The sequence below is a fragment of the Caretta caretta genome, chromosome 15 (assembly GCF_965140235.1).
Source record: "Caretta caretta isolate rCarCar2 chromosome 15, rCarCar1.hap1, whole genome shotgun sequence".
In the NCBI taxonomy this organism is placed as follows: domain Eukaryota; kingdom Metazoa; phylum Chordata; order Testudines; family Cheloniidae; genus Caretta; species Caretta caretta.
The window spans coordinates 1,357,210-1,383,489 of NC_134220.1; the positions used below are offsets into that span (position 1 = coordinate 1,357,210).

Sequence of the window (26,280 nt, forward strand, 5' to 3'; positions counted from 1 at the left end):
CCAAACCATTCTTTTTTGGTGACAATCTGAGGAACTGTCCCAGTTTGAGGTGTCATTAGAGGAGGTTTTGGAACAAACTGATCAATTAAACAGTAATAAGTCACCAGGACCAGATGGTATCACCCAAGAGTTCTGAAGGAACTCAAATGTGAAACTGCAGAACTACTAACTGTGATATGTTTCAGAGGAACAGCCGTGTTAGTCTGTATTCGCAAAAAGAAAAGGAGTACTTGTGGCACCTTAGAGACTAACCAATTTATTTGAGCATGAGCTTTCGTAAGCCACAGCTCACTTCATCAGACCTATCATTTAAATTATCCTCTGTACCAAATGACTGGCGGATAGCTAATGTGACACCAATTTTTAAAAAGGGCTCCAGAGGTGATCCTAGCAAATACAGGCCAATAAGCCAAACTTCAGTACTGAGCAAACTGGTTGAAACTATAGTAAAGAAAAGAATTATCAGACACATAGATGAACATAATTTGTTGGGGAAGAGTCAACATGGTTTTTGTAAAGGGAAATCATGTCTCACCAATGTACTAGAATTCTTTGAGGGGCTCAACAAACATGTGGACAAGGGGGATCCAGCAGATATAGCGTGCTTAGATTTTCAGAAAGCCTTTGACAAGGTCCTTCACCAAAGGCTCTTAAGCAAAGTTAGCTGTCATGGGATAAGAGGGAAGGTCCTCTCATGGATCAGTAACTGGTTAAAAGATAGGGGAAAAAAAGGGTAGGAATAAATGGTCAGTTTTCAGAATGGAGAGAGGTAAATAGTGGTGTCCCCCAGGGGTCTGTACTGGGACCAGTCCTATTCAACATATTCATAAACGATCTGGAAAAAGGGGTAAACAGTGAGATGGCAACATTTGCAGATGATACAAAATTTCTCAAGATAGTTAAGTCCAAAGCAGACTGTAAAGAGTTACAAAGGGATCTCACAAAACTGGGTGACTGTGCAAAACATTGGCAAATGAAATTCAGTGTTGATATATGCAAAGTAATGCACATTGGAAAACATAAATCACAACTATACATATAAAATGATGGGGTCTAAATTAGCTGTTACCAAGATCTTGGAGTCATTGTGGATAGTTCTCTGAAATCATTCACTCAATGTGCAGCGGCAATCAAAAAAGCCAACAGAATGTTGGGAATCATTAAGAAAGGGATAGATAATAAGACAGAAAATATCATATTGCCCCTATGTAAATCCATGGTACGGTCACATCTTGAATACTGCATGCAGGTCTGGTCACCCCAACTCAAAAAAGATATATTGGAATTGGAAAGGGTACAGAAAAGGGCAACAAAAATGATTGGGAGTATGGAACAGCTTCCATATGAGGAGAGATTAATAAGGCTGGGACTTTTCAGCTTGGAAAAGAGATGACTAAGGAGGGGATATGATAGAGGTCTATAAAATCATGACTGGTGTGGAGAAATTAAATGAGGAAGTGTTATTTACTCCTTTTCCTAACACAAGAACTAGGGGTCACTAAATGAAATTAAAACAAACAAAAGGAAGTATTTCTTCACACAATGCACAGTCAGTCTGTGGAACTCTTTGCCGGAGGATATTGTGAAGGCCAAGATAATAACAGGGTTCAAAAAAGAACTAGATAAGTTCATGGAGCATAGGTCCATCAATGGCTATTAGCCAGGATGGGCAGGGATGGTGTCCCTAGCCTGTTTGCCAGAAGCGGGGAATGGGTGACAGGGGATGGATCATTGGATGATTACCTGCTCTGTTCATTCCCTCTGAAGCACCTGGCATTGGCCACTGTCAGAGGCTGGGATGCTGGTCTGGATGGACCTTTGCTCTGACCCAGTATGGCCATTCCTATGTGCATGGGCCAGCGGCAGTCTGTGGGGCTTGTTCTGTGGTTCTGGACAAGGAGACCATGTGTGGGGGGAAGGTTGTGTACCCCAGAGGGTGTCTTTCTCTCTTTTGCGCCTCAGAAGGAAAACATTGCAGCACCTCTAGGAAGATCCCTGCTGTTCCAATCACAATGGCCCAAAGTTGAAGCTAGGCAAATTCAGACTGGAAATAAAGCTAGGATTGTTAACAGCGAGGGTAATTAACTACCGGACTAATTCCCTGAGGGTCGGGTCCAGCGCTGGCAATTCTAAAATCAGGATGCTGTTCTAAAGACTCCGTTCTAGGAATTAGGGTGGGGCAGGTCTCTGGCTGGTGCTACACAGGTCAGACTAGATGATCACAATGGGCCCTTCTGGCCTTGGAATCTCTGAATCTAAGTTACTTGGCTGGTGCCACCATTAGCCATAACTTGCCTGGGCAGAATGGAAGCTGCTCCCAGTTTCCAGCTGATGCTGTGGTCTGGGTTACATTTTGCTGCCAGCCCCCAGATCTGCACACACCAAGCCCATGTGGGTCAGGAACCTGGGTCCATGGGCCTGTTGGGAGTGGTAATGAGAAGAGCAGTGTGGCCAGGGCAGCTTTGAAGGTTGTCTGTGAAACGGCAGCCATATATGCCATGGCATGGCACTGGGTGCCACTGGGCTGGGCATGAGTGGACACTAGGCTCTCTGGTGCTGCCTGAAGAGTTTGTCTTAAGGGAACATTGTTTTCAAAGGTGGTGTCTCTAAAGACACCTGCCAGTTACATAGAGCCACAGCTAACTCCAGCTTACCCACCCGGGGTACACCCACCTCCCGGCACACCCATGCCCCTACCTCCCTCTGAACCCAGCCATGCCCTTACCCATTCACCCCATGCCCCACCTGCCTCCCTCTGAACCCAACCTTGCCCCTTACCCCATTCACCCCATGCCCCACCCACCTCCCTTTGCAGTCACCTCCAACACACCCCTCAGCTCCACCAACTTCCCTTTGTAACCACTCAGACTTGACCTACTCCTCACCCCCCACCCAACACACCCTTGTACCCCCGATGCACTCACGACTCCCACCTAAAGCTCCAGCATCAGCTGTCCTCATTTCCCCGCCCCTCTGCCCTTCGCTCGCCTGGAGCTGTGCATGCCCCGCTTGTGTCCCATGGACAGGCCGCCGGGGTGCTGTGGGTCCATTCCCCTCTCAGCACCCTGCAGGGTTTTCCCCAGGCCAGGATTGCTCCCAATCACAGTTGGACTCGGTCATGCCCAGATCAGTTCATAAATTCCATTTTTATTTGGATTGAAAATAAAATTAAAAAAAAGAAACCCAAACCCACACTGGTCTGATGCTACATCCAGGCTGTAGGGGCACGAGTGTGTCTGGTGGTCAGGAACAGACACAGGGAGGGCGCACATGGAGGTGACGTGGATGAGAGGGCTGTGTCAGGAAGGCAGTTCAGAAGTGGCTCTCCAGGCAGGACACTCACTTACCAAGCCAGAGGGGCTGAGAGCTGAGGCAGCCCCCTCTCAAAGTGGGGTGGTGATGTGATCAAGGACAGACTATGGCCAGCTACATTCCACAATGGATGACTATCTGTGGGGCCCAGAGGGTTACTGGGCTAATAACCCAGCTGTTATACAGCACTTTTAATCAGGGTAAGTATCATTATCTCCATTTTACAGCTGGGGAAACTGAGGCACAGAGACTTACCTAAGGTCATCCAGTAGGCCCGTGGTATAGCTGGGAATAGAACCCAAGTCCCAGCCCACTGGTCTGTCCACTAGGCCAAACTGGAACATGGGGGCAATTGGGCGCAGTCTGTAGGACAGTCCCAGAGGGGGCCGAACAGGCCAAAAGCAGATGAGTCATGCACAGTGTGAGCTCCCTCAACGAGCCTGGATGCCCCTTACCGACAGGAAGCAGCTAGGGAATGTCTCACATGTGGATTTTCCGATGGTAACAGGGCCTGAGCTGCAGTACAGACTGAGTGTAAAACCTGACGATTCCTGCAGCCTGTCTTTGCCCATGCCCTCACACCCAGGGCCATAGACAACAGGCTTCCTGATGACAAGAGCAGCACAGCTGGGGTGAAAAGTGTGTGGTTTCTGGGACCTGTGGAGGTGGTTATGGGGAGATGGTGGAATCCAGCCCTTGTTACTGAGGTCCATGCAATGCCCGAATCTCAAATAGAAAATCTCGATGAGTGTGTATTGCTGATGGGATGTTTTGGTTTATCATAAATATAGAGATTTAGAATATATTATATATCTGATAGGACTCTAATCTCCGGTTATAAAAGCACACGCTATTGCATCACTCAGATGGGGGGGGGACTCCATGCACGGTACATGCACTTGTTTTAGTCTAAACGTTCCGCAAACAGCCATGCGCGTCCAAGCGACCTCTCTTGCCCCGAGGCGAGTGGGAGCCGCCCCAGGGGAACCCATGTGCTCAGCAGACACGATGGCCCCATTTCGGGGAAGGGCGGATGTGGGTGAGGAGTTGGTGGGTGTGCACAGGACACGTTCCATGGAGGAATAGTTTGGTTTTTTCCTCCCCCCTTTGTGTATATATTCTATAATATATATATATATATACATATTTATTTATATATGTCTGTCTGTCTTTGTTCTTCTGCTAAGCAGTCTGTCTGTCTGTCTGGGCTACTTCATCCCGCTCCTCAGCACCTGATTGGCGGCGATCAGCATGACGCTGATGATGAAAGCGATGGCGAAGGCGCAGATGAGGCTCTTCCGGACGCACGTCTGTCGGATTTGCTGGTTTGAGCAGGCTACAGGTGGAAAGGAGAGGAGAGAGGGAGAGGGAGGAAGGGGAGATGCAGGTTAGTTTGGTGTCCTCTGTCACCCCCCAGTCCCAGGTTCATCTCAAAGATTCATCCGCATCCTTCACACACACTGACTTCAGGCAGCCTTCTGCTTCCTTCCATTTGCTCTCCCTGCTTGCAGTCCTGCTTGCTAGGAAGTCCCTGGCATCCCCTACCTGGGATGCTGCAGGTGCGGGAGTCCCAGTGAAGGTTCCCTCCTTGATGCCAGGTGGCTTTGCTGTGAAGCCCTGGCATGGTGCTCTGCCACTTGGCATGCAGAGCGGCAGCTGGCCTGCGAAGCACCCAAGTGGCCTCCTGCTGCATTAACATTCTGAGCAGCCCAGAGCCAGAGTAGAACAGTCACTTTCTTAATTAACATTTTTAAAAAAGGGAGTAATAGGGCTCAGTCTCTCTGGCTGGTGCAGTCGCTGGCTCCTCAGGGAGAGGCATCGGGCAGCATGTAGGTGCCTTTCCTCACCCAGAAGGCCTGTGATGTTGGGTACTAGAAAAAGTCACCATGTTCTAGATGCAAAAGATCCCAATGGTCTCTGTAGTGGATGACCTAGAGACTGTGCTGCTTTCACTAAATCAGCCTTAGTGGGGCAGCAACATCCACAGTTTATGTGGGTGTGAAACACAGTGACATGGAACATGGTGATCTCCACCAGCCACATGTGCACAGAACACAATGATCTCTATCAGCCACATGTGCATAGAATGCAGTGATGTCCACCGTGTGTGGATTCTGTATGGAATTGTGACCTCGGTGGTGTACATGTGACTAGCCAGGGTGACATGTCTGTAACATGAAGTATATATGGGCAGAAGGTGGTGACCTCCATGAGATGTGTTTCAAATACGGGGAGCTCAGAAGCTTCCATGTGTACATGTCCAGAATGTGAGGACTTGACATTCTCTTGGGTGTGCTGGTGAACAGGGTGCGGAGGGGTGAACCACATATTAATCAGCCATATTTGAGGGCCTCACATTGAGAGCAGTAGCCAGGCAATGCAGAGGGATTTACTGCAGCCAATCAGAGCAGATATATTTGCATAATTGTAATATATGTACTCACGATAGTACAAAGCCCTATGCGGTTATTGGCTGACAGTCATGGCATTGTTAGGCAATCAGAACACTGGGATTTGCATACTGTACTGTGACTGATAAATAACTCTACACTCATACAACTCAGAACTCCTCAGCCAGTCAGAGTGCAGGGAATCCCCTAATGAGAGAGGAGTGTACAGTTAGAAATCAGTAAGTGCACTTTGATTCCCTTAGGCAATTACATTGCTGCATGATAAGACCTTACCCTACCATTATCAAAATGCAGCCATCTCTGGGGTGGAACAGGTCAGCTGTCCTTCTAGACATTAGCTTCTGCCATGGCCCCTCTTATTTGTCTCCTCTCTAAACTAAACAGCCCAAGATCCTTTCAATCGCTCCTTGTATGGGATTTTCTCCAGGGCTGCAATCATTTTTGTTATTCCCTGGGCTGACAGGTTGTATACCTCGTCCTGGTTCTAAAAGGGGGAATGTGGGCCTAGGAGACCAATTAATTAACCTGGCTACACCTGGAGGGTGGGCCAGGCCTTATTAAGGGTGAAACCCAGCTGGGGAAGGAACTGGGTGATGATTATGAAGACAGGAAGCCTGCAGCCGTGGGGAAGGGCTGTAGGGAAAGAGGGAAAGGAACTCAGCAGTCTGGGACCAGAGAGTGGTGAGACCTGTGGGGAATAGGATAGCTCCTGCAGGCTGATGGGGAAGCCTGGGGAGGGGAACCTGGAAGACATAGGTCTGGAGCAAGCCCTTGTGGCCAGCCCTGACCCAAAGACAGGCACTGGACCTCTGGGAAGAAGCACTGGGTGGTGCTCAGTATTACAAAGATCCCAGAGAGGTGTTGGGAGAGAGGGTTATGGCAGCAAGGAGACCAGGGAGGCAGTGGAAGGTGTTTGAAGGGGGTATTGTGGGGCCCCTTGATGGTGCTATTTAAAAGCCAAACAGACTTGCAGGAATTGGGGGCTAGACAGGCCCCTGGAAAATCTTGGATTTTAAGAGTTTTAAAGAAGTAAAATTTGGGTTCTGTAAGTATTTTGCTGTGATTTCTATAAATGATGTTGCTTTGCTCTGCTTAGTATGGGTTAACCTAGGATCTATCTCTGCCTTCCTAGCAACAATCTGGAGTCCCTTGAAGAGTGTTTGGGGAGGTAAACATACCCTCTGCCCTGGTGGTGCTGGTCCTGGTCCTGAGGGCGGATGTGAAAAGGCCACTCAACTCGGACTGCACAAAACCTGCCTGTAGCTCAGAGCGCTGGGCAAAACCAAGGTCTCCAAGGAGCCTCACCCAAGCAGGGCCTGACTGTCTCATGCTCCTGGGTCGCCCCCTGACCTGAGGGGCAGAGCCAGGCAGCGGGGAGAGGAACAGCCCAGTGTCCTGTATTCGCACGTGATGCATCACAACAAGCCCACCTGCCTGCTCCCCGCTTCCTCAGACAACTCTGTAGGGGCAAGGTGGCTGATGAGGGCAGATGACAGGGGATCAGGGACTGAAGTATGGTTCGCTCCTTACCATGGTCTGGCTGCTCCAGGCAGCACCAGAGATGGACAGCAAGCTCCTGGATGTGATTGTAAGCTCCTTGGGGCATGTCGAGTTCCGTGTCTGTTTGGAGTCTAGCACCATGGGGCTTGGGCCATGCTCCTAGGCACTATGGGACCAATAGTGAGCGGCAGCCTGGAGCTGCCAGGGCTGGGGGAGAGTCACTTACGCTCCACGTCGACAGCGCACTCCTCTGCATTGCCCATGTGGCTTTCCTCCTCCGTCATGATGATGTTCTCAATGTCCCTCATGGACAGGTGTTCGCAGAAGGTGTCATAGAGCAACCGCTTCAGCTCATCCACAGTCAGCTTCTGCATGTCGCACTGTGGCGAGGGGAAACAGCACACGGACCCCTCAGGGGGGGATTGCAGGAACCGCGCCATGTCCCGTGATCTATCCTGGGCATCATGTGATTTCCGGCTGTGTGCCATGGGGAGCAGCACACGGCACGGCTGTCACTGCTCAGTCACCATCACAGGCCTCTGGTCATGCAGGGAGCATGGCCTCAGCGCAGCAGCCGCTGATCTCACACGGGGCACGGGACTGGCATGTTGCCAGTCGCACCCAGAGAGCACAGGCCTGGCGCCGTGGTCCCCAAAACCTGGCCGCCATGCAGCATGTGTGGTGTCATGGCTGTCATGTGACCTCACCATTGAGGGCAGGGACACATTGAGTCCCATGCGGGCAGTGGGGTGGAAGGGGAGCCAGGGGAGGCCCACAGTGTGGTTGACAAGCATGATGGCAATGTCACAGATAGGCAGCTGCCCTGCCAGAGTGGAGGATGGAGCAAAGACTGGACTGTTGTGCGGTAGAGCGCATCCCACCTGCCCCTAGTCACACTGACACTAGGAGCTCTTTGCTCCTATAGGGCTGGAGTCAGGGGCCCTGAGTCCAGTTTTCCCATCTGGGCCCTGACTCTCCCCTTTTTAGGAGTTAAAGCAGCACAAAGAGGAAACCCCCCAACCAGGAAAATGCAAACTAACCCTTGCCCTGGGTTCTGCAGTGTGAGCGTGCACCAGGTGTGATGTGTCCAAGGAGAGCTGATGAGCCACCCCGAGGAGAGGCTCCTGGAGATGCTAAGGATGGGCAAATTGGGCTCCTGGGGAACAGTGCAAATCAGAAAGAGGCCAGGATGTACCCTTCCATAACCCCCCTGAGACCAACGGGGCTGGGCCAAAGGTGGGGTTGATCCAGAGGCAGCAAGTGACAGCTGCTCATGTCAAAACAAAGCTAAGCCACATTAAAGAAAAGGCTCCCCTAAGCAGGGCCGGCTCTACCGTTTTTGCCGCCCCAAGCAGTGAAAAAGCCTGTTGCCACCACGACCGGCAGGAGAGAGAGAAGCTGCATCCGAATTGCCTCGGCCGCGGAAACTCTGCCGCCCCTTCCTGACTGCCGCCCCATGCACCCGCTTGGAACCCCGGTGCCTGGAGCCGGCCCTGCCCCTAAAATGCTTCTCTCCTGAGCAAGGGAGGTGTGGGCGTGAGGCGGTCCCAGGGCTTGCTCCTTCACTTCTCTGGTTACAGAAAGGAGGTGTGGCTTTCCAGAAAGGAGGCGTGGTCAAGGCCAACTCCCTCCCACTCCCAGGATCCCTTCCAAGAACAGCAAGTGGGGTTTGCAGCAGACACAGGTGCTGGGGTGGGAGGGGGTGGGCTCGTTGGTGGGGGGCGTGGGGTGGGGGTCAGTGCTCTTTGTGGGGGCTCTCTGGCTGGGCTTATGGCAGTAGTCAGTGCAGCGTCTGTGAAACACAACCCGTGCCGCCCCGTGTCGCCACTTGGGGCTCCCTCCGACCAGGCGTGGACGGGGCAGTCACGGCAGGGTCTGCGGAGCGCGCTGCCGTAACAGGGCGCATCCGGGGTGTGGACGATGCGCTGACGCTGGCCGCCAGCGGCTGGTGTATGCAGGGGGGAGCTGGCTGTTGAGGGTCCAGGTGCGTGGAGCTGAGGGGCCAGGGCAGTCACACACCTTGTGGGGCACAAGGCTGCGGCGTGTCCATGCTGCCAGCACCACAGGCAGGGTGGGAGCAGCGGGGTCAGCGTCGGTTCCCCAGGGAGGCACATGAGCATTCCTTGGGCACGTCCTGCCTCCGGCCGCGTTCCCCTTATCCCTCCTCGCCCCCTCGGGCTGTCGGCCTCCCTGATCGCACGGACCCCCTCAGCTGCCCCTCGGTGCTCTTTGGAATAGAGAGGGTCCACATCGGAGCCTGCTGTGGTTGGTACAGGCAGTGGCTGTTTGCTGGGGCCCCCGTAAATGAGGAACTTCCATGGGTGCTGTCCTACCAGGTTCTCTCCTCTGTATGGTGCATCTGCCCCCCCCCAGCACTGGCTGCTCCTTCCATGGCAGATCCCCAGGGACCTGGGGGGAGAACAGGGAGCAGTCTGTACTTCTAGGCCTGGAGTAACTTTGGGATCTGCTCTCCCTCTGTGTCCATGATTCTCCCACCCCAGGTTTGGGGATCTAAGTGGAGGCGTCAGGGCGAAGGCAGGGTGTGGAGAGGACCATGGATGGGGCACCAGCTACCTTCCAGAAGACGGTGTCGAAGTCTGTGCCATGGAACTTCTCAGGGATCCCCGAGGTGGAGAGCTTGGGCCCCAGTAACGTCACAAACTCCTCAAAATCCACCTGCCCATCCCCTGGGAAAGAAAGAGGCACAAGTTACCTCCCCTGGTGCAGGTGGGACACTCGTTGGAGCTCCATCTTCTCTCCCCCTTTGGTGCCGTGTGTATACGTTTTCCAGCCAAACCCAAACTGATTTCAGCCCAAACTGGAACATTGTTTTCAATTAAAAGTTGAATTTCCCGCTGAGAACATCGACAAAACGATTTTCCCATGTTGTCAAACTGTCGGGGGGTAGGGGAGAGGGAGAGGGGGAGGGGTCCCCTGTTTTCTGACCCATGCTAATGGTTTGCCCTGGGGGGTGGCAATCACAGACCTCCTGGGGCTGCTGATCCAGGGGCTCCATCTCTGGCATGGGGACATGGCCAGTGTGATTCGCTGGGGGGCATCCTGCCTGTTCCCCAGGCCTCGATGGAGAGATCCACCCCTGCCCCCTCAGTGCTGTCTCTTCCCATGAACCACCAGCAGGGGGCACCAGCACTAGAGGCCTATGGGAAAATGGGAACAAGCCAAATCCCTCCCTAGCCCCTCACCCACCACAAGTCCTATGGGACCCAATAGCTATGGATGAGGGACTGAAGAGGAGAGAGACAGAGGGTGGTAAAGGGAGAATGGGATAAAAGGAAATTGCAAGAGAATCAGGTGTGGGGGCAGGGGAGACTGGTCCTGAGCAGAGAGAGATGCTGGGGTACATGGAAACGAGGGCCTGATTTGCATTGCCCAACACCTAGACCTGTGCAAAGGGGCATGAAATGCTCCCGGTCAGACTGAGTAGCTTTTCCCACCCACTCGGTGCTGGTGTCGGTGAGAATCAGGCCCAGGGCTGGGAGCAGTGGAGACAGGGACTTGCAGAAAGGCAGCAGATCGTGTGTCCTAAAGAAAATATGCTGAACTTGGATGAAAGAGCGAGGAGCTCAGGGCTCAACAGCCAATAAGCACTCTGTGGGGGCAGCCCGGGGGCTGCGAGGCAGGAGCCCACCCGGAGACAGGGGCAGTGAGATTTGGGCGGGCGAGAGGTTGGCACGGTTTGAACAGAAAGGTTCATTTTCAATGAAAAACTGGCACTTTTCCCGGACTGAGTCGTTTTTTCAAGAAAAATTATTGACACTGTCAAATTATTATTTGTGTTGAGGTAGCATCTCAGAGCCCCGGCCCTGGCCTGGCCCCCGTTGTGCGAAGCATTGGTCAGACCCAGAGCAAAGGGCAGTCCCTGCCCCAAGCGCTTACAATCGGAAGTAAATCTTTTGGGGTTTGTTTTCAAAAAAGCTCCTGCCCGTCCCTCCTCCCTGATATTTTGGGTCAAAATGTTTTACCAAAGATTAATTTTTTGATAACCATGTCTGTGGTGTTTTCAATATTCAATTTAAAATAAATACAACATTTTGCATAGATGAAAAATGGGTCAGTTTTGAACCCTTCAAACAGCTCTGAAGTTCTGATGAGCCGGAACGCTGCCCAGTGGCTTTTGTGCCCCCTGCCGCCCGGCTCAGAGGACGCGGTGCGTGGGAATGCTCTCTTGCACAGTTCACCCAGGAGGGTGGGCTGCTTGGGCCAAACACTGATTTCCAAATGCAGCCCTGTTAACGGGCCAGATACAGTCTCTGGGTTGGTGCTAGGGAGTCCCCCACTGATCAGCACAGCACAGAGCATCCATGCTATTGCATAGCAAGATCTGTGGCAGCTGGGAGGGGCAGGTGGCCTGGGGGACAGAGGCAGGGATAGTGTGAGCCACACAGGCACTATGGATTAAACCCTCGGCATCTGGTGAGTTCGTGTGAGCATGAGCTCTTGCCTATCATGTGGCTTGAAGGGTAAGCGAGAAGGAGAGAGCGTGATGCAGAGGAGATGTTAAGAGATGACAGGCAGAAAGATGGGAGGGAAACAGAATGGGGTGAAGGAGAGAGAGAGAGAGAGAAAGAGGACAGAGAAAAAGGAAGAGAGAACAACCCAAGTGAGAGAGACATGAGCAGAGGAGATAGGGAATGATCTCAGCTGGAGATGACCCTCTGCTCATCTTGTGAGAACACTTGATCGCCATCCTCTTTTTAGAGTAACAGCCGTGTTAGTCTGTATTCACAAAAAGGAAAGGAGTACTTGTGGCACCTTAGAGACTAACCAATTTATTTGAGCATAAGCTTTCGTGAGCTACAGCTCACTTCATCGAATGCATATTGTGGAAAGTGTAGAAGATCTTTTTATACACACAAGACATGAAAAAATACCTCCCCCCACCCCACTCTCCTGCTGGTAATAGCTTATCCTCTTTTTAACAGCCCTTAACATATTTGAAGAATGTTATCAGGTCCCTCCTCAGTCCTCTTTTCTCCAGACTAAACACAGCCCATTTTTAAACCTTCGCTCATATGTCAGGTTTTCTAAACCTTTGATCATTTCTGTAGCTCTCCTACCTGCCTGTACTTTAGACATGTCCCCAGGACACAGGCATTGGATCAGACTGGCAGAGACCCTGATGTTTTTTTGCCTTCATCTGGGGCATGGGTCACTTGCAGGTTTAAAACCAGTGTAAATGGTGAACTCTCTGTAATGTGAAGTCTTTAAATCATGATTTGAGGACTTCGGTAACTCAGCCAGAGGTTAGGGATCTGTTACAGCAGTGGGAGGGTGGGGCTCTGTGGCCTGTGATATGCAGGAGATCAGATTTAGGTGATCATGATGGTTCCTTCTGGCCTTAGAGTCTCAGAGTCACAGTAACTGTGCAAAAGCCTCCGATTGGCTCTCCCCCCGCTGCCACAGAGCAAGCAGGTATGGAGGTCCTATTAGGGGAATGTGCTTGTGGGCTCACGCAACAGGAAGGCCAATATCCTGGAGACTTGTGGGCAGCAAGACAGGGCTACAGCCTCCTTCCAGGACTCGTTAATATCCATCCCAGAGATCTGGGGCCTGTGCCAGCAGAGCTGGCAGCCTCTGGGAAATTATTAGGGGATGCCAGCATTAATTCTCTCCTTTATACGGATAGCTTCTTTCAGCTGTCACTGAGAGCAGGGCCCTCCCCAGAACTGCAGCCCGCCAGCAGGGTCAGACCCTAAGAGGACACTCAGACAAAAACCCAAAGATTGAAGGGCTCCCTGAACCGTTGCCAGCAAAGGTCAACAAGAAACTCTGATCCCACCTCCTTGCTGAGGTTCTGAGACACAAGGAAAGGGCTGAGCTGGAGAGCAGAGCCTGGAGCAGATGGCGCGCTCCTGTGACATTGTCGGTGGGGAGCTGGGGATCAGAACCTGGGGAGGGGTTAAGGGAAGGTGGGACAGCCGAGCTCTAGGGATGCTGCGGGAGGAGTGCTACTAGAAGGGGATGGGAAGCTGGAACACCTGTACGTTTAACCAGGCCAGAAAGGAAAGATGTTAGCTAATGAGGCCGAGTCTTCTAGGAACAGAGCAGTGTTTAAAACTATCCCCTCCCCATTGTAGCAACCTGCATGGAACTTGGAGGGAGGAGCACAGAGTGCAGGAGGGAAGAGTGTGGATACCCCACAAAGTCAGTCTGTGTGCACATGGCTGAAATGCTCTTTCTAAATCATCCTCTTAGTAAAGAGCCAGTGTGAAGGGAACCTCTCAATCCCTGTACAAGCCCGATGAGGCAGGAAAAAGAACACCCCAAATGCAGGGAGTTCAATTTCCGAACCTATCTCAGGGGGCCAGGAACATTCCCAGGTTGTGTGTGTGTGTGTGGGGGGGGGGGCGGGAATCAGGCATGGCAGACCAGTGCCACGCTTCCTGAGCGTGGTCCTCTTCCACATGGTCGGGAAGCCTTTAAAGAATGCTGGTGGGTGTTGGAAATGGAGCAGCTGCCCTCTCTGGAATCAGGTGTCTGTTCTATACCAGCAGGCCTAGCTCTCCAGTGCTCAAGGGGCCATGCATCACCACAAACAAAGCTTTGTGACAAGTCTGTCCCACTGGACAAAGACCTTGCCGATGGGGGGCAGGGTGGCTGGCTTGGGGGGGGCCTTTGGAGGGGGCCTGTGTGAAATGAGTTGGGATCTCACAAAACCACCTCCACAACTGGCTTAATTGGCCTTGTTGATGGCATTCTGAGCAGGGAGAGAATGATGTTTGGAGACTGAACTTCCCTCTCTCCCAGGACTGGACCCCTACAGGGCAGGGCTGACCCACATTGGTGGGGTAGGGCAGAGGGGTGCTTGCCCTGCATTTGTCTGTTCTGTACCTGTCCTGTGAATAAAGAGAACTTTGGTCTCCAGTGCTGGCGCTAAAAATTAATGATGGAGGGAGATGGTGACCTGGCAGTTTTGCCTGAAGGGCTTTTTAAAGTTAGGAACCCCCCACCGTCCAATAAATTAACATGCTGTTTAAGGTCCGAGATCAGTAAAAGAGCGACAGGTGCAGATTTTAAAGTGATCAAATGACTGTAGACGCACCTCTGATCTCCATCACTCTGTGGAGCTGCTCCAGATAATACCCATGTCAGCGAGACCAAAGTCCAGCCCATTTTGTGGAAAAACAAAGGGACTGATTTGGTCTCTTGCCCCAGTGTCTAAATGCTGCTGTGCTGATGCATAGGGGATGAAACTGTGCAGCAAGGGGCTGGGGGAGGAGGCCTGCAATGCAGGGATGGTGCAGAGTTGCCATACCCAGCCTTATACAGTGCCCATTGCAAGCCCTGGCATGGAGGGAGCATCTCCATAGCTCACCCCTCCATAAGGATTCTGCTCTGCTGCAGCACTTGGGAGGGTTCCATAAATTAGAGCACCCCTTGGGCTGCTCTAATTTCTGATGGGGGCCACAGAGCCCCTGGAGCAGCCCAGAACCGCAAAGCCATCTTGGATGCCCCTTCTGAAGGCCCAGCACAGACTCTCACCCCAAGTCCCTCCTTTATTTACTTGCCAGGGTGTGGTATATATGCAATAGGCATACATCTCGCTAGCAGTCTTTATGTTGCTGTTGGTCTTGGTAACATTATCATCTGTTGCAAGGAAACAAATCCAGCAGTTCTGGATCTCAGGCCTAAGGCTCTCTGATCCCCTCCAGCTCTCACTGGGCTACATGATACCATCTGCGATCATACCGCTGCCCACGAGGCTGCACTGACAGAAGCAGAGCCGATCAAAGCCAGTGCAGCAGAGCTGAGCTGGGGCCTTGACACCTAGCTCTTCCCAGCCTTTGAGAAACAGGCTGCAAATTAGTAGTCACACCAGAACGTTAAATTCCACTAAACAAAGCTCACATATCATCACAGCCGACATGATGATGATGATGATGATGAATATTTATACTAAGTATTTATAGTGCATTGTAGAGGTACCCAGCTCCTTACAAAGGCAGAGATATTCTCTACCCCTCCTAACACAGATGAGAGAAGCAATGGCCCAGGAGGAGAGGGAGGGGGAAGTATTTTTGGAAGAGGTGGGTTTTAGGGGGAGACTTGAAGTAGGTGAGAGGTTCATGGTGAGAGGCCCTGCCAAGGTTACAGGGCAGCAGGGTAGAAGGTGGGCAGGAAGGTGAGGGGATTGGGAGGAGACTTGGGAGTGGCTTGGAAAGCAGAAACAAGGTCAGAGATGTAGGAGGTGCCACAGGGCTTGGGAGACGCTGAGTCTGTTGCACTAAAGGGAGCTGATGAGGGTTTCTGGGAAGGATGAAGGTGGCCTGAGAGGCAGCATGGTGAATAGTCTGGAGGGGAGGAGGTCACAGTGAGACTGGGAGGGAGGGCAAAGGCTCATCCATAAAACAAGCCCAGACTCATGACACAGTGCTGTCTGGTGCCAGGGGTTCTGATAACAACCAGTTAGATAAGGGAAAGTGGTGGATCCTTCATGGCAGAAGAGACAGGACTTAACTGTAATGAGTTCAAGGGAATTCTTTTACAAGGCTGCTGGGCACAGACACCCACTGGAGTTCTCTCTGGTTCTGCACCTCCCAGCCCACACTGCCCAGGGTCGCCACACAGGGTCTCCCGATGTCCTGGCCTGGACTCTCCCGTCACAGGAGGGACTGCTGACTCCACTCCGGGTCCAGTTTGAGAGGTGTGGGAGGGAGAGATGGTGTCACAGGAAACCGAGATCAAAATGCACTCTGGTTCCAATGTTACGCTGGCTGACTCCCTAAATGGGCACCGTCCACGTGCACGCACACAGATATTTGCATTTTCCTCATATCCTTGTTACCAAGAGCACTTTAGATGATTAAATCTGAAAGGGTTTATTGAAATCTAATTTATTGTTCACTGTTCATGTTGCTTATTTTTTCACTGCACTCAGCTTTGACAGCGAAACGACTGTCGGCTGGTCAATTTCACTTCTGGGCTCTGGGGCTGACCATAGCACTGTGATGTTTTTGTTCCCCATGCTGCAGGGGAAGGTGTCATTTAAAACTGCTTTCAGTAAAAAAAATTCCTACGGATGGAAGAGCCCTGTACAGGGCTCAGCAGGGGGTTTGAACCCTAAGCCTTCAGATCAGCGCTCCGTCGCTTGAACTAAAGGAGCGATATCGTCACCTGGTAGCAGTAGTAGGCTACTTTTCCTGTGATGGGCACGTCCCGGAAGGCACTGCGGTACACACATTTCCACGTCTCACACAAATCTAAATACTGGGCCTATAACCAGCTGCCGTCCACCTTTTTAACAAATGTTTAAAATATAACAGGGCAAGAAGGATCAGGTGCTTGCAATGAGGAGATGGCAGCAAAAATGGAAACTAACTAGAGAAAAGGAGCAGCCCCTGGAATGTGGATCAGCTGCATTTCCTTTCCCACTGGCCCAGGTCCTCCAAGACAGGAGCTGGCGAGCTGACAGCATAGCTCCATCTCTGCTGCGGCAGAGGGCAGAGGCAGCGTGAGGGGCTACGGAGGAAGGTAGCTCTGGCAGCATATCTATCCCATACTCGGACAGTTGCAGTCACACTCACACACCTGAGCATATTTCATTGAGCTGTTGCCTTTTACAGCAGAGAGATTAGATCCATTCCCAAAGAAAATATCCTTGATAGCTGGCGACATCAAATCTGTGATCGCTTTGGCAATGTGGCTTGCATCAGAGTCACACCAGCGAGACAGCGGAGTGCAGGAAGACAGAATGGAGCGGCACAGGAGGGAGGGAGAGAGATAAAGGAGGAGGAGAATGATAAGGGGTACAATTACCCGCTGCAGGGTATGTGTCAATGAGAGTTACTTGGCGGGGGGGGGGGTATGAGGGACCCTGAGCGGTGGCCAGGGAGCCATGAGAGATGGAGCCAGTGAATGGGTGGGGGGGGGCTGAGAGAAAGTGAAAGATGAAGAGGTGGTGGGAGAGGGAGCTGGAGAGAAACCCAAAATGAGAAAGACAATGTGAAAGAAAGCTAACCGGAGAGAGACGACAGCAATGGTAGGAGAGGGAGTGAGGAATTCAGTGGAGAGAGCAAAGGGACACTCTGGCAGAGTGGGGTTTGCTCGGGGTAATGGGATTGTGACAGTATGGGGTCATGGGGAGCAGGCTGAGCTGGGTAGATTGCGATCCCACACAGGGGGGCTGGAACAATTTGTATAGAGGGGGGCTGAGAGCCCTGGAACCAAACTGTAAACCCTGGATATAATGGAAACCACTGCAAGCCAGGAGGTGCAGCAGCCTCCCCAGAATCCCTAGTTCCAGCACCTATGACTCCATTTCTGTGGTCTGTGACTCTCCCTGCTGGCTGAGATGCTGCAGGTACCCAGACCCCAGCGAGGCAGTGAGATGTCCTGCCTGGATAGGGAATCAGAATGGGCTACGCAGGAGGGCTTTCCTGGCCCTGCCATCTCTGCTCCTCTGGGCTGGAGTCACCCCACGGACACAGGAAGATAGCATCCAGGAAGGGGGGAGTCACCCCCAGGGGGCAGGCAGTGTTTCTGCCATCCCTGTCCCTGGGAGGGCGTCCCCTAGCCTCCCTGGCCACACCCTCTCCCAGTCCAGCCATGCTCACTCCTGGGGAAGTGCTGGCCTCTTGTGACAGCCCTGGTTTGCTGCCTCCCCTGCTGGGCTTTCTGCTTTGCACACCAGGTCCATGCCTAGCCCCATGTACTAAGAGCAGGGGTGCTGGGGACCAGAGACATTGCCCTCCAAAGAGAACAGGGGATGGAGCTGAAAGAGGGAGAGAGGATGGAGTAGGAAGGAATGTGGGAGAAGTCTCAAGGGAATGAGGGGAAGGCCTGTCACAGGGGTGGGTCCCAGGAAGGTCCTAGGGTCTGAGGAGCAGTGCCACACCCAGGGGCAGAAGAGACAGGAGAGGTGAGACTTACCATCCATGTCCAGCCGCTGGATGATGACCTCCAGCTCCACCTCATTGGGCATGTAGCCCAGAGAGCGCATGGCTGTGCCCAGCTCCTGCTTAGAGATGAAGCCATTCCCATCCCGGTCAAACACTTTGAAGGCTTCCCGGATCTCTGTGGAGAGGGAGGGGAGTGAGTGAGCCTGGCAGCCAGGTTGCCCCTTCACCCACCTGAGCCCTGGGGATTTGACTCCCAGGGGGTGGTACAGACAGGGGTCCTATTCACCCCACCCCCTCGGCATGGCAGTGACTCTCACTGGGAATGTCTGCTGTCTTGTAGGGGTGGGATCTTCAGCTGGAAATGTGCTGCTTAAACTCACAGCATTATCTGTCGAGAGTCCTTTTCCGGCACCAGTCCCTGAGCACCTCACGATCTCTAACAGGTTTGTCCTCACATGTTCCCAGGAGGCAGAGCAGAGCTATTATCCCCAGAGCACAGATGAGAAACTGGGGCAGAGAGACCAAAGCCCAGAGCCTCTAAGGTATTTAGATGCCTAATTTTCATGGTGATTAATAGAAGTTAGGTGCCTAAACACCTATTTGTTGAAAAATAACCAATCTTAAAAATAGCTTTTTCAGGCACAATCTCACTGGCTCTGGCCTAATGACGTTGTTACAGTGATGTCTGGAGAGTGGCTCATTCCCTGGTGTTTCAGTGTGTTCACTACACCATGTCAACCGCCAGCTTCAGCCCACTGGCTGCAGCCCTTTGAAAGCATCTTGTTGCTGTTCAGTGGCTTCATTTCCAATAACCATGGAGCGGAGTCATCCCTGTTGTGTTTGCACCCTGGGTATTTACTGAGTTCTGAGTGAGTGCATGTCTAAAAAAGGGTTATGTGAATGTTCCAACTGTGAGCATCACACACCCCCTAGGTTTGGGAGGAACCTCTCACTCCAGACCCACCTGCTTGAGTTGCAGGGAACAAGGTAGAAAAATTCTACCAATTTAGAATCATAGGGTTAGGAGGGTCCACAAGGGTCATCTAGTCTAATCCCCTGCCAAGATGCAAGAGTTGTATCTAAACCACCCAAGACAGATGGCTCCAGCCTCCTCTTGAAAACCTTCAGGGAAGGAGCTTCCACGACCTTCCTAGGCAGTCTGTTCCATTGTCCTGCTGTTCTTACAGGTACAGAGTTTTTCCTGAGATTTCTTCTAAATCTGCTCTGCTGTAGTTTGAATCCATTGCCTCTTGTCCTGCCCTCTGTGGCAAGAGAGGACAACTTTTCTCCATCTTTTTTATGGCAGCCTTTCAAGTATTTGAGGACTGCTATAATGTCCTCCCTTAATCTTCTCTTTTCCAAACTAAATGTAAGCAGGGTCTGCTGAATTCTTCCCTGACAACTAGCTGGGAGAGGGAGAGACTTCAAGAGCAAACTGTATTTACATGAACATACCTACTCTGCTTAGTTATCCAGCAGGTAGAGTGGTGTGTTGCTCAGAGTGATCAACTTTGGCTGGTGTTGGGTTACAAATCACCTTAGTACTGAATGCAGGGGTAGTGAAATGCTGTTACCAATTTTGGTGTTATTGTGAATATAGGGGAGCAGAACTGTGCTTAACCTGTCCCAAATGAGGGGGTCATCCTCAGCTGAAAGGACCTCGTTAAGCCAGGGGCTTGAATGCCAGAGGCCTGTGGAAGTAAGAGGGGTGGGGGACAGGTGTTCTAGCCAGGAGGTGTGTGGTCCTTTCCAGACTGGTTTAGTCTGTTCCTCCCCACTGTTCAAATAAAGAGCTATATAGGCTTCATTAGAAACCTCTTTATTGTTTTAAATATTCAATCAGAACAAAATCACTTGAGGTGAGGCAGTTTCTTCCCAGTCTGCAAAGAGCTCAAAATTATGAAGAGACTGATGTGCAGAGGTCGCAGCAGAAAGGCAAGTAGCAGCAGAAGGGGACTCACAGTCAGCTGGTGAGGCAGTGAGGAGCCGGGGCTGGCAGGACAGCCAGGGGAGAGGAACTGCAGCTGGCAGGGCAGCCAGCCAAAGCAAGTGCTCAGCTGCTGAAGCAAGCCAGGTGCCTTCTTCCCTGGGTGGGAGGTGAACTCACACAGATGCACCTCTGAACCCTGGGGGTCCTCTCTGACCAAGGGCAACCCCTGTGAGTGGGGTGTGGTGAGGGAGCAGAGAGGGGCACAGAAAAGGAACTTTCTGTTGTTGGACTCAAGATCAGGCGGAAGGCTCTGCCCCGTGCACTCTGGGGTGGGCATCCTGCTCACAGCTTTATGATTATAAATCCTGCTTGTGGCATTTTCCCTAACTAATGTTGGGTGACTTCCCTCCTTTCATTAAAAGTTTCTTTTCTACATTCAGACTCTATGCTTGTGAGAGGGGAAGTATTGCCTCTCAGAGGCACCCAGAGGTGGTGTGTAATTTTCCCAGGTTACTGGGAAAGGAACCCCTAGATATCGAACCTGGCCCTGGTTGCTGCTGACTCCACCTGGCAGAAGGGTTACATAAACATATTCAGTTCCTTCAGCCTTAGCTCATATAGCCTGCATTCCATCCCTTTGATCATCTTTGTTGTTCACCTCTGGTTCCTTTCCAGTTTTTCGACAGCCTTTCCATACACTAGTGACCAAAATCGACACAGGCCTCCAGCGGAGGCCTACCCAGTGCCGAGTATAGCGGTGCTATCCCTGCCTGTGACTTGCATGCTGCGCCTCTGCTAATGCAGGCTGACAGTGCATTTGCTTTTTTTGGCAACAGCTTCGCAATCTTGACTCACATTGAGGACTTGATCCACCAGAGCTCCCAGATACTTCTCAGTAGTGCTGCTGCCAAGCCAGTTTTTCTTCCTAAGTGTAGCACAGTAGTATAAGGGCCCTACTGTCAATCAAACCATAACCCCGCCCCTTGACCCCTTGACCACGCCCCTTGACCCCTCTAACAACTCCTCCCCCCACCCTCTACCAATCAGGAGGGGTTTTTCCCTTGTAGGACTTCCCCCAAGAGGAGCTTTGACCAATCAGGGCAAGTTCTGGAGCAGGGATGACCCATCTGGAAGTGGGTCTTGTGACCCCTCTAATGACTCCGCCCCCAACCCTCTACCAATCAAGAGGGGTTTCACCCCTGTAGGACCTCCCCAAGAGGAGATTTGACCAATCAGGATGAGTTCCGGGGTGGGGTGACCCAACTGGAAACGATTCGCGTGTGACCCCTCTAACGACTCCTCCCACCAACCTCTACCAATCAGGCCACCCGGAGACCAGATTTGACCAAAATAGGGCATGTTCGGGGACGGGGTGAACTGCCCAAAAGAGGGGCATGTGACCCCTCTGCCAATCAGAGTGCAGCACCATCACCCCATAAGTCCCAGCGTCGGGCGGAAGAGGCTGTCTTTTACCAAGAGCGCGTGTTTTACAAATCGTGGAAACATGGACTCCTTCACCACCCCCGTGAGAACTTCAGACTTCGTTTTAGCCCTGAGGGCCTTCGACAAACCACGGAGAAAGCGCTACATCAGCGACAGTTCCGAGGAGGAGAGGGGATTGAGGGGAGCCCTTTGGCCCAGCCATTGATGGATACCCTGGACCCTGAAATACAGCCGCTTGTGGGGCCCCGCGATGAGTGTGATGGCCTCTTGTTGTCCACCCCCCTGGAGGAGGAAGGTGATCGCAGCTCGGGGAAGTCACTAGTGGACAAGATGAACGGAAGAGACAACACTCAGGTAAATGAATGCTTAAGAGGTGACGGTCGAGGTTGGGGGTGTAACGGGGCTAGGAACCAGGGATTGTGTAAATCAAAAACCAAGCGGCGGGGTGCTTATGCTGTTTCTTTTCTAAAAAAAAAAAAAAAAAAAAAAATCTCTCGACAGTTCTACGATGCCTTTCTAGAGGACCCGGAGACCCTGGACAGCGTTGCACCAAGCAGCAAAGATGAACCGGGCCCACCTTGTTTTTGCTCAACGCCGATACAAAATGCTGAAGAGGACTCCGAGGATGACGGCTATGAGGAGTTTAGGAGGAGGCGTGGCATGGAACTGACTGAGCCAGTGCCACATTGTGAGCGTAAAAAAGTCATGCGGACTATTGTACGCATTGCTGTTTATTCTGTTCTTAATCACTGTCTTAGGGAAAAGCTTTTTGAAGATTGTGAGTGCTGTGTCATAGATGCACCAGGCCAGTGGCACCATGACTGTGTGACTTGGACTTCAGTGGATATAAACTGCAAGCTCCGGGGCCTGTGTGTTGAGCTGTGCTTGGAAAGCTTATTAAACACTGTTATTGCCATAGGTTATGCTATGCAATGTCTGTGCCTAACCCAAGAACATTTAGCACAAGGGGTGACCTTGATAAATGCTGTGCAATTCAGTGGAGACCCTGACCATGTTTTAAAGAAAATGACCAAACCGGAAGATGCCTGCTTAGAGCGTTATATTGACCGTCCGCACAAAAAGTTACAGAACCCTGCTTAAGAAAAAGCCTATTTGTAAGAAATCTAAAAGGATTAAGTTAGAAAATGGTGAGGGGCCAAACATGCGATATAAAACTGGGTAGCTGTAAATTTAAAAAAAAAATCTATTGAAAAGGGCTTTGTGACTATCTGTATTTTTGTTAAAAGGTCTCTGGCCCTTAAGGGAGCTTAAAGTTTTTTTTCTTTCTTTCTTTTTTTAACGGAGCATCTTGGTTTGTTTTCAAGGAGCTGTATGTCTTTTAAATAAAAAAAAAATTGTTTGTGAGAACTTGTGTCTTTTGTGTAAGAGAGACCCATTTACAGCAAAAAAAAAGCTGAAATGTATGTTGTGGGAGGGGGAAAAATATCCTAAAAATGTGTTTACAATAAAACAAACAGGGATGGTTCAGACATGTGGTTGAGTACAATAGAGCTGACTTATTCTGTTGAACTGAACGGGTTTAACCCCCCCCCCCACACACACACACACTGAATAGCCAGGGTGACTGTGATTACTCACCCTTGTTGCCATAGGGTTAATTTTGATGGGGGTGCACCCATAGTAAGGGAGGTGGGTGGGTGAGGATGGTGAGTTCTGATTAATATGAAATGAAAGGAGTTCACACATGCTATTGGACAGTTTAAATATAACCCCTGGAGTTGGTGGAACACTATAGGCCAGTTTAAATATGGCCCAGGAGTTGGTTGAAGGCCACGGGGCACTTTTTCTAGAAAGCACCCCCACCCCACCAAACTTTAAGCCTGAAAGAAACATGTTTTTAAAAACAAAAACAAGCTCCAAGACATTCATTGATATCTGCAAAGGGCCCCTCACTTGAAATGGTTACTGTAACAAGGCCCTACAGGGGGGAAAAACCAAAAAGTATTTGAACTTAAAAATGAAAAAAAAGAAAAGCAGCCCAATTGTGCAGAAAACTTATTCCCCACCCCCAATCACAAAAGGGAATGTTAGGGAGGGGTGATCCAATCAACCTGCTAACTATTTTGAAACAAAAGAGTTAGGATGGTGTAAAAAAAAAAAAAACTCAGGTAGCTTGGAGACTGTCTCTTTCAACAGAAACTCTCTTGAATTGCTGCTGGACTGCAAGTGAAGGTATGTTCCCTGTTTTTTTTGAACTCTGAAAAAAAATATATATATATATATATATAAAATGCCATTCTTTGGCCATGCTGTCTTAGTAAATAATGGTGCATATCTTTATTGCAGTGTGATCTGTTTAGCATGGAGCCAGTAACTTTAAGGTGCAGTTCATCACCAGGCCAAGGTAAAAACCATCTTTAACTGTAGTTATGCTTAATAACTTCAGGTATTACATAGGTTGAATAGGGATTTGGGAGCTAATACTAACTAACATTTTGGCTTGTTTTTTTACCCCAAAGACCCCAAGCACACATGGCTGGGGTGGGGCGGGGGACAGAACAACCAGGGGTCTTTTTAAAAGCATGTGGGTTTATTGAAAAGTATTTTGTTGCAAACAGTGTTTTAAACTGTGTGTGTGTGTGTGTGTGTGTAAAACATAGGTGGTTTTTAAAAAGTATATGTGTACAAACTGAAGGTGATGGTGTGTTTCCAATTAACAGGGTTTTTACTTTGCAAAATGAGATGAATTTTTAAAAAAAAATATTTGTGGGGGTTGTTTTCAAAGAGGTAGAAATAAACTCAAAACCTGTGTTTGTTGTACAGCCTGAAATGGATTATTTTGTTTTAAAGCTATGACTTTTTAAAATAGAAAAAACATCCTAATGGATAATTTTTATTTTATTTTAAAGTTTACTAGACAGTTTCATGTATTTTATTAGAATGTTGTTTGCTTTACAGCACGGTCAAAACATGAGCGGGTAAAAATGCTCAAAAGAAAAAGGAAAGAGACAACTGAAAAGAAAAATTCACAAGTATCAGTGACAGATGGATGGATGAAGCCGGGTAAATATATTTTGCTTATTAGTCTGGTTAATTTATGAGGTTTTGTATTTTAAGTACATACATAGGTGTGGGTGAGAAAGCTGGCAAAGTTACATTTTTGTAAAATGCTTTTTTTTTCCCCCCTGCCCCAATCAGGCATATGCAGCACTTCTGACAAGGCTGTAGTGGGAGCTACAAGGACCCCTCCCCGAGAACCACCAAACAACCAGGAATCTGCTTTGAGACCTTTAACAACGCAAAACAGCACAAGAGTGCAGATGAAGCATCAGCCCAGTCCAAACCTCATTTACGTCAAACCCAAGGACAAAACAAAACACTCTGGTAAAAAACATCCATGCAAACACAACTCCAGTTCCTCAGCGGCCACCGCCACGCCAAGCCCTGAGAAAACTGTGAGCGAAAACGCCCACATTCACAAACCCGGAGCACGCACTCTAGGGGCTCTGAATGTGTGCAGAAACACACACATTCACAAACCCGGAGCAGGCGCTCTAGGGGTTGTGAATAAAAAACTAAGGACTGACAAGCCATTCTCCCAAAACCATAAGCTTGTCACAGATCCCCCATATTCTAGTATTTGGGAAGAGTTTGATGCTTCATTCAGAAAACTGATGGACGCTGTATCCTCGGGGGGTCTAAAACTACGGCATTCTAAAAAGATTTGGAAAAAATACGATGCTTTGTTCAAAAAACTGATGGACGCTGAATCCTCAGGGGGCCTAAAAGAAAGGGGGGCTGGAAAGGGTGGCTCTGATCAGGCATGACTAGGTGTGGAAAGGGGTACCCTCAAGGGTGCACATCAGCTCATGTGTAAACAAAAGGGCGGATGGTGCTTGGGGGATAAACAGATGGCTGCCAAAAAATTCCAGGCCAGGGTCGCTGTAAAAATTTTAAAAAGGGCTAAAGAGGTAATGAGGGAAAAAAACCAAAAAGAGGTGCCCCCTACCAGAGGTCTCAAACTGGCATGTCTGAAAATGGGGAGGTGAAATCAGACTCTGGTTTAGAAAATTCCCCAGAGGGCTCTCTAGACGAGGTCCCATCTACTCCCAATGACCCTCACGGGGGCGTCTCAGAGTCTGACTCTCAATTAGTATCTGATGTAGAAGATGCCATTGATGGTTCCATAGAGGAAGCCCCAAGTAACCCTGAAAATGCAGAGGTGTATATGGGAGAGAGTAAGAAGTTGGCAACGTGAATTACCTAGATTTGGGGGGTCAGTGTATTGTGAGGAGTTTCGTTTTGTCCATCTTGAGCAAATAAATTCAGCTCAACAGGCTGTTGAAGCCATACATAGAGGGATACAGCTAATTCTTGATTACGTTAATGGTAGGGTAGGCCCTGATGATTACGTACAGTTACGTTTAGAGAGCCGTCATTTAACTAACCACTTGTTTTCGGTCAGAAGAACTAGGGATGAGCTGTCGGCTGAGGATTTCTTAAATCAGACCTCAAAGCTGCTTCAGAGCAATAGAGAATTGCATCTCGATGGGACGTTGCGCTGCGTTGTGACAATTGTAAAAAATAGGGGTGGGGGCGCTCGAAGAGTTTTAAATTCTATCCTTAGTAGTCAGATTATTCATAAAAAGAGACAATGTTTAGTAGACCTGACTTACACCGGCACCAATCTATGTTTTGCGGGTGGGCTCTTGGCCGTCATGGCTGGTCATAAACCTATGGATGCGGAAGTGTTAGCAGAGGTGAGAAAGTTGCACGAGAAACTGGGGTGGTCAGATCAAAAAAAGGTTCTGCTCAGTGACGTAGCGAAGTTTGAACAGCATTTAGGAGTTAACATACAGGTGGT

At 50.3% G+C, this 26,280-nt stretch overlaps 1 protein-coding gene across 1 annotated transcript in view; it reads right to left on the reverse strand.

Moving 5' to 3' along the window:
- Positions 1-3,127: 3,127 nt before the first annotated feature.
- CABP7 (calcium binding protein 7) overlaps positions 3,128-26,280 on the reverse strand; it is a 79,133-nt gene continuing 55,980 nt past the window's right edge. Inside the window, exons 2-5 of the mRNA XM_048821309.2 lie at positions 18,114-18,257; positions 9,798-9,910; positions 7,450-7,603; positions 3,128-4,648 (exon numbers count right to left, since the gene is read on the reverse strand). Of these exons, the coding sequence (XP_048677266.1) occupies positions 4,521-4,648; positions 7,450-7,603; positions 9,798-9,910; positions 18,114-18,257 (539 nt within the window). The 3' untranslated portion in view covers positions 3,128-4,520. The remainder of the gene's footprint in view (positions 4,649-7,449; positions 7,604-9,797; positions 9,911-18,113; positions 18,258-26,280) is intronic.